This window comes from Diprion similis, chromosome 9, assembly GCF_021155765.1.
Source record: "Diprion similis isolate iyDipSimi1 chromosome 9, iyDipSimi1.1, whole genome shotgun sequence".
Taxonomy (NCBI): domain Eukaryota; kingdom Metazoa; phylum Arthropoda; class Insecta; order Hymenoptera; family Diprionidae; genus Diprion; species Diprion similis.
Window position 1 is genome coordinate 5446721 of NC_060113.1, and position 8948 is coordinate 5455668.

Genomic DNA, 8948 nt, shown 5'->3' on the forward strand with positions numbered 1-8948 from the left:
AAAACAAGAAAATCTGGAGTTGTTCGGATTTTTCGAACAGTAGTATATAATAACACGAATGATATACATCACGAAATACCCAGAAAAAACCCCGAGGAAATTGAATATTTTATTTCTACACCAACCTATATACACTATTACGGGGTATGCAGGTATATTCTAAATGTATGCACTAGTGTAATCCTAATGACACCTGTCTACAACTAGATTATCATTAGCGAAACTTGGAAGCATCGAAGGTAAAACTACCTAAATCCTTGAGACATTAAACACAAAAACATTCGCAATCAATTTTGAAAGAGATAAGTGAATTCAATATTAACACGACGAAGATACTTTTCGAAAATTGAATAACGGGTGTGCAATATTCACCTTATAAACATATAATGAAATGATTTCTTTTCGCAAAGCAAGAGGCAATAAAAAGTTAATATAACGCCACAGCGTCGTTTACAGTAATTAAAAACGTCACCGTCTTAAAACAGTGATTTCCTGGAAACCGTCGAATGGAATTTTTGGAAATCCCGGGTTGTACGCTAATGCACATATATGTGATAATTATAATTTTATTCAATGTAAAAACAATTGTTAGTATATATCTATACGATGCGAACGATATGCATTCCTTGGGACTATAAATTGGGATCGTATATACTGCTTCGTCAGAATCAGCTTATATGTATGTACCTGCAAGCATATAATGCTTTATTGAGATATGTAAAAATAAAAATTATTACTTAATATATTGTAAGTATACATGTTACGATTCCCTGCCAATTAATTTGAAAATTGAAACTGACATAATTACGATCACGAACGTCATATATACAAAACGATTGATCGTTAACAAAATATACAATATATTTTGTATATATGTATCGTTTATATATTGGAAATGTCTAGGCTATGCGTAGGTAACATACCGATATCGGAATGATATTCACGGGTATAAAAAGTTGAAAACACTTTTGAGACCCATACGTTCAGGGATAATTCTGACTGCATATTACAAATGTTCATATGTAATGGACGAATGTAATTAACTTTTAAAATTCTGAGGAAAAGTCCCCTACTTAAGGTGTTCATGTGTTAAATCATAAAATATTTTTAAAAAATTCAGCGCGTTATTTATTACATGATTTATTTGTAAATTCAATAAAATATGTAAGAAATCATTATTACATTACGTCACGAAAGCACGAATCATCGAATATACTAGGTCAAAATTCATACAGTTCACTGTACATTTAGTTGATTATATGACTTTTGATCTAGTTTATCTGATGATTCGTGCTTTCATAATTTATTAGGTAATTTCATATATATTTTATCAAATTTACAAAATAAATCATGTTATAAATTACACGATCAATTCATTCAAAACATTATACGATTTGACACATGAACATTTTCAATACTGATAGTGCATGCTACCTAAAAGTGAATATTTTTTCGAATTCTGTGACAGATTATCCTGATACATCTGTATTATATATGTATAAAAATAGTGAAAATTTATTATATCGTGTCGTACAATATTATAGAAGAAATCGTGCAAGCGATCGTCCGAAACTGAGAATTTGAAACCATGACAAAGTAACTGATATATCCCAGATTAACGCCCGAATAATGAATAACGACAACTCTGTTCTGTGGTTCTATTTTTCCAATCAAGCGGAAAATTCGAAAACAGTCGTATAAATATTGCTTACGACAAACTGTTCGTTCCTAATTACAAAGACTAGGTCACATTTCCCGTCTCATTTCTTTCCATAAGCTCTAAGTGTTATGAAATCTTTCATTATTTCGACGTGTTCAGCAGCTATTAATTATCCACTGCCGGTATACGCGGACTGATCAATTCCCACGGGCCTATTGTCCGTCGTATTTTTACTCCGCGTAATTATACGCATTCCGACCGAATCGATCAATCATTTGAACAGATTATTATATTTGAACGTAATTTAATTTGAAACAACTTATATAAAGCAGTTGTTATATACATGTCCCCCTGCGTGGTATAACGTCACTGAATCATATTTTTATTGTAATAGCTGCAGTGGCAAGAAAAGTATTAGGAACATCTGAACATTTCGTAAAATATATATTACAGTAGAAAATATGTATAACGTTGTTTCTCGTTCGTGATTATAATTTGAGGCCATGAGTAGACCGCCTTGATTTGCTCGACGTACATACATACTTAATTCTGTTCAACCCTGGAAATAAAGCAGAATAGTATTATCGTATTACTGCATGCTTGAACATTACACGTTATAATGCGGTTGAAGCTACGTGTATGCTCGTCTAATACGAATTAATACGTGAAATAAGAATACAAAAATGGCAATGATGAATTGCCACATTTTTGCATCGCTTGCACAATTATACTTACAGCGTGTATGTAACGACCTGATCGCGTGCCTTTGTGATAAATATATATTATACATGTATGCCCATGACAATTGTTCGGCACGTGTATATTATATAGGTATAATATTGTACTTGCGTACACGTACGTTACGTATAATAGAAATGGGCCAAGGTATTCAGCCTAATTTCTAGAACCTAACGTCTCGAAGCAGTCTTATATTCTTTTACTTTCATCTCTTACACGCATACACTTATAAACATGTAATACGATGTGTACGATGTACACCAAAACGGACCCCACGCAAATTAATCGTCAGCTGCAGGCGAGTGTAAGACTTATGAAATGTGTCGAAAAATGTGTTTACAATCTAAAGTCCGTTGCGCTCATGTATTAATAGTCTTCGACTTTTGATTTAAATTTTTTCTATAATAATTCAGGCCCTTATAACACTGCCAATAACGTATCGTATAGCAAATTGCGATTCACTGCAATTATAATGCTCAACGCGATCGCCGATCGAATGTTTATGCATTCAATTGTATTTCAAATATAGCCGGTCAAATATATCACCGCTCTATCCACCTTCTACAGATAAATATTTAGAACTCCTGATTCCAACCGTTTATTACGGTATCTCCGATGTGATTTACTTAAGTGAACCAATATAGCTGCACATGCTAGTTTCCAGGTATAACGCCTGCGTAATATTTTTCCAATATAATAATATTTACAACCGCAGTGGAATAACACACGAATGTAAATAGGTAAAAAATCAGAATTCGAATGTATATTGCCGAACGATATTTTATTACATATATAAAGTATAACAAGGTACGTAAGTACGTACATTTACACATAAATACCAGTCAGAATTACTATGAAAATGCCGATGTGCAAATAAGCAGGTAAAAAGTTTTTAGAATCGTAAATCGCATGTCAATCGTCAAAGGGTATAACAAGATATATAAAGTTTGCGGAATGCGAATAATCAAGGGGTTTCTGACACCTGGGTGACCTGGGAAGACAACCAACCCTTGGGTGGGGTTCGTATATCGATTCCAGAAACGTGCTCGGGGGGGGGGGGGGGGGGGGGGGGGGGGAGCAGTGCGTCACGAACACACCGCTTGGTGTTATCCCCGGCTGAAGGCACAGGAAAAGGTTCGAGGCGGTGGAAACGCTCCGGCAGTCAGACGCCGCTGCACTCCGTTGTCTCAAGTCTCGCGGCAGCTAGCTGGGGGCTGACGTTGCATCGCTGCTGCGTGCATTCGTGACTATAATTAATTATACACTAACAAGCTTGAAGTTCAGTAACTCAAGGCGCTGCTTTGCGGAGCGCGGGGCATGAGCGTCATCGATAATATATATATACTGTGTTGTTGTGTTGTGATCGGTGCAATTTGACGTTTTCCCCCAGAAACGGTAATTTTTCAAACCTTTGATATTTTTCCTATTTCACTGTCGGTTAGTTATATTGTATGTACACATACCTGCTGTAGTGTATAGGTATTCGTAATTGTTATTATTTACCGAAAGAATTAATAGGGTGGAAATGTATATACGCTTTGCCGAGTCACGTAGCGTAACGCCGCCGAATATAATATACCTATATCGTTCCTTGATTTGGATAAATATCTTTTTTTTTATATATATCTTTACATATGTACTTGATTTCGATAGTTTCTTTTCTCATTAAATTTTACAGTTATACTTGTGATTTTCAACTGCATCCTCGATCAACCGTATCTACTTGCATTCATTGATTACGTTTTTTAAATAATACTTGAAGAATATTACTGCATCTCTTATTATATATCGGATTTCAACTCGGGATGTATAGGACGGTTGTTTTTGGCATAGCTGCAGGCTGATAACTCACTCGCAGTAGGCGTACATTTTTAAACGGAAACGGTTAATTTTATTCCCTTACTTTACATTCTTTTCTCTGAGCCCGAATTTCGGATATTTACTTATTATAGCCCGACAAAACCTCTTCGGTCTTCGGTGATATTATTAAAATCTAGCAATCTTGAAATCAAACCCGTATTTACCGTAAAATGTGATAAATGGCATGTATCAATAATCAAACCATTGAAAATTATGTCTGCTAGATTAATGTAGTCTCAATATATTAATTCAAAGTGTATAGAAAGACAAATTGACAAATAAAGGTGACGTTTTTAATTTGTTTTCAATTTTTTGGAAATAGGAAAATGGCTGGCGAAGATGCGGAGATTTGTGGTTTTCTGGATGCCAAACTACCTGGCAACAGAGGAATGACCCAAAGAGTAAAAAAACGTTCTCTAGCACCTTGGAAGGTCTGGAGACGTCATTGGTGTTCGGTGAGAAAATTGGGTCCGGGTCTTGGAATAGAAGTTAGATTAGACTGTGGTATAAGTAGCGGCGGAGCTACGGTACCTAAGGATCGTGATAACGCGATAAAAATACCAGCAGATGCCATTATCTGTCGTACAGAATCCAGGTCCAAACAATTTGCCTTTGGTATTTTTCCTCCGAGTGAAAGAAAACCTCTTCTATATCTCTGTGGAAATTCTGAAACTGAAAGTCAACGCTGGATGGCAAATTTTAGGCAGATACTTAAGCCCAGAAGACATCGTTTTATGGAAGGAATGTTCCATATTTCTATGGTCGATAATGCACATTCAAGAGGTGCAGGTCTCACAGGTATTAGAAGTTAAATAAAATTTTGAAATTTTACCTGCATTGCGAATATACAGTTTTTTCTTAGCACATTGTTCGGTATTTTCATTAATATACCAACATTTTAGTACTTGGATACTGTAAAATACTTTGTTATTGTTATGCACAGTTGGTATTTTAACATCCTGTTAGCTGATACATTCGACTGTTAAAAGCCTCATGATTTAGTGTTATTTTTTTTTTTTTTTTTTCATCTTTAATGTTATCACTACAGCAGTGACTGCATTTCTGTTGTCTTGTGATTGCAGGGCTTCATGGCGACCTGGTAGCCAGTCGCTTGGGCGTTTTTGTCAAGGACGTCAATTCTGGAGAAATAAAAGAAAGCTTGGAATGGAAAGAGTTGAGTCAATTTCATCTCCCAGCCGCAGGTCGACCGGAAGATGTTAAACGAATTTGTGTAATTCACACGTCTAAAGAATTTCGTGGGGGTGTTGGTGAATTGCATTTATTCTGCTTTGAAGCCGTTAGATTACTCCAGGACTTTGTAACACAGGGAAGAGGACCAAGACACAAGCATCTAAATCAGCGGCCTTTGAGTCTTAGTGAAGGAGATTTGAGAATTTCTATTCATAATGATGGGGACTCTGGTACTTTTCCCGTATTGAAATCCAAAGTTGCATCCAGTTTGATAAGTGCTGGCTTGGGCTTGTTATTGTCGACAAGATCTGGTAGCGAGGCAAAGTTATTAGATGACATATCAGAGAACAAACTTTTGGAAAAAATATCCCGTTCAAAAATGAACATGTGCACCCGAGCTGTCGACAATGTTTATCAACCAGAACCAGCCAGTATTCCAAACATTGGATCTAGTCTAGAAGAACTAGAAGAACCTTGTCCGAGAAGAGTGTCTAACATCTCAGTTGCTTCGGGTATCTATGAAGAGATAATGGACGAAATTGATCCATCAAGGACTATAAAAATGCCACTCAATTTGTACGAAGACCCAGAGGAACTGCTTTTTGGACCTTGCGGCCCCAGACAACCCCCTCCGCCCTTACCTCCAAGACAACGCTGTGGATCTGGATCAACTCGTAATGGAAGGTTAGTGACAACATTACCGTTTAAGGCAACGCGAATCGAAACTCTACTAGGAAGTTGAAAAGATCAAATTTCATACGAATTTCTTTACCGTACAGCATAAGTGATGATGGTCTGGATTCGGAAGGTGGAACGAGATCAGCTACGCCAAGTACCCAAGATGATACCACACCAACGCCAACGCCAGAGGATAAGACAAATACAGGCCACACGCCGATTGATAATTCGGAATATGTTCCGATGTCTCCACGACTAAAAGATATCGTGCAACAAGACCAAAATCCTGCTCAGGAAGACTTTTACATGATAATGCGCTGACACTGCTGTTCAAACAAGTATCTTGATAAATATTACGGTAGGTAATATTGTAGGTAACAAATTAAATATGCTAGGACTAATTCTGGGCGACCGTTTACGTGAATGTGCGATAAATAAGTAAGATCTTGACCTAATATAAATCGCTCATCGAGATGTAAAGAGCAGCTCATATCATGATAGTAACTTTGAGGTGATAATTATAATAATACTAATATATCATTTGAAACAACAGAAGATCCTGGTATCTCTTCTACTTAAATGTCAATCTATTTGTTTATTATAAAATCAGCTGCACAATATGACAATGCATAATAAATTTTATTCTGGATCTGAGGATTTTGACACTCAGAATAAGTATAATAGCTTGTTAATGTGGAATTTAACATTTCGTAGTCCTAACAACGACATGTATTACTATTAGATGTATTTATGATACGTCTGAATAGAAATCAGATATCTTCTGATTATAATATTCATGAAGACTGTGGGCGTAGAAAATTGATGAATTGATTGATGCCGAAAATCAAATGCAAAACTCACATCATTACACCAGTCAACTGGTCTGCGGGGTACTGTGTAAGGAGAAGAAAGAAATTTATATCAAGAGCGTTCATGACGTTTCTAATTTAGGGTAGAAGATAAATTATACTCGGCTTTTGCTCAAAAATGTTTCTACAACTTTTTTACAAAATTTATTTACAGAATTTTGATACTCCAAATATTTATCCCATATCTGTACAAAAGTACTGTGCTGAATAGCAATGATAATAATAAATGGCAATTTTAATCGCTTTTATACGGTAAATTTATATGACTAAATGATAGAGATGTATCTAAAATTTAATGTTCAAATTACTGCCTATTGCCTTTAGCTATGTGCCTCAATATGCATTGTATTAACTAAAGAAAAGCTTGTTAACGTTTGAATTATTGTTACTGAGTTTGTTGCATTACACAAAAGAATTTTGATCTCTTGAGGTCATAATCTGAAAACTTTCCTCAAATTTCTAAAAATTATTCATGATTTATACTCAAAGTATGGGACTCGAAATTTGTTGCAATGAGTTCAATGTGTACATACGATGTGTCTGCTGTAGTGGTTATCGTTTGTGTACTAAAAAAAATAATGTTGAACATTTATATGTTGAACGTTAGAAAATAATTTCCTAAAAATAATTATAAATCATTTTCAATCTATCGTATAAGCTTGACAAGCCAGTATCAAAAGGCTGTTTGACTACTTCACATATACATGATTGACAAAGCTTGTTTTAGGCTTTTATTCATGTTCTAAGAAAACGAAAAAAAGTAGAATAAAAAAATACAACAATTAAATATGAAAAAAAAAAAAAAAACTGATGTGATCTGATAATTATTGGTTAATATTCTGTGTAATATAATTATGCTATTTTAATTCTTCATTAAGTTACCCAAGTTGATCGACATACTCTGTAACTATTAAAATAACTGCTTATTGCTACGTGCTTATATACTACTGATTAACGTTAATTTACTGTTGCTTCTTATATTCTATGGAATTTACGAAATAAAATTCATACTTGAACCAAAAATCTGGTACGGGTTTTAAAATTCATTTTTTCTCTTTCCCATTGCATTTTCTGCTGTACTTTTGCGAGCCTTTCTCTCAAACACTGCTTTGTTTAAACGATATTCTTCAGCTATTTCAGCCATAAGTGGATCATCGGGATTTGGATAACTGAGTAGTAGTTGAACGGCAGTCAGTAAATTTTCTATACTTATTGTTGGTTTCCAGCCTCCTTTGGGTGGCATTTTTAACAAGTCCATACAGATTCTTCCTGCGTCATCTATGTTGGGGTGGTAAACAGGTGTCAAAAACTTCAGCCTAGGTGGTTCAAAAGGGTAACTTTCTGGGATTTCAATTTCTAGTTGGAATAATCCACCCTCGTAAGGACTTCCAAGTGGCCCCAAGATATTTGCTGCCAAAACATCAATTTTGTCACTCTTCGGATAGCAGCAAATACCCTCTGGGGGATTTTCTGCCATTTTTGCCAGTTCTCTCTTCATTCTCAATGCTTTTTGCATTTCACGTTGAAAAATTTCTGCAAAATGTACAGAAAAAACTTCTTTTCATAACAACCACTTAGCATGCATGATGTACTGACTACATAAAATATTGCTATTCCGAATTATTTCAAAGTTCTAAAACAACCTGGCAACCCGAATTCAAACAGATGATTTAAGCGTAAAGTTAATTATATCTATTCTTGTTCATATTTGAATGTACTTTCACTACAATAAATTATTTTAGGGGGTTTTTGAAATATATATGCACTAAGAAATAGTATCATCAGATTTGAGGTTAGCAAATGGTACAGGAATTTTTGTAACTAGTTTTTCCCGTCATTTCGTTATACACAAAGTGGATTATTTCTCTTAGAAAAAATCAAATCCTAACTTCGGATACAATTCATAAAAATTAGCAGCCACGCGGCAAATCAGGGCTGATCTTCAAGATATG

General features: G+C 35.1%; 2 protein-coding genes across 3 annotated transcripts; one reads left to right on the forward strand and one right to left on the reverse strand.

The window, feature by feature from the left end:
* The first annotated feature begins 3505 nt into the window (after positions 1 to 3505).
* On the forward strand, positions 3506 to 7446 carry LOC124410338. Of its 2 annotated transcripts, none has more exons than XM_046888619.1 (4): positions 3506 to 3807; positions 4578 to 5056; positions 5341 to 6133; positions 6229 to 7446. In XM_046888619.1, exons 2-4 carry the CDS (start codon positions 4585 to 4587, stop codon positions 6446 to 6448), a joined length of 1485 nt encoding a protein of 494 aa, XP_046744575.1. In that variant the 5' UTR covers positions 3506 to 3807; positions 4578 to 4584; the 3' UTR covers positions 6449 to 7446. The 2 variants fall into 2 exon arrangements, with proteins under 2 accessions (XP_046744575.1, XP_046744576.1); XM_046888620.1 differs by having other exon boundaries at positions 3506 to 3793; positions 4581 to 5056.
* A 358-nt stretch (positions 7447 to 7804) lies between these two features.
* Positions 7805 to 8687, reverse strand: LOC124410340 (ubiquitin-conjugating enzyme E2 T-like). Its single transcript, XM_046888621.1, has one exon. The coding sequence runs from the start codon at positions 8510 to 8512 to the stop codon at positions 8033 to 8035; it is 480 nt and encodes a 159-aa protein (XP_046744577.1). The 5' UTR covers positions 8513 to 8687; the 3' UTR covers positions 7805 to 8032.
* Between the last annotated feature and the right edge of the window lie 261 nt (positions 8688 to 8948).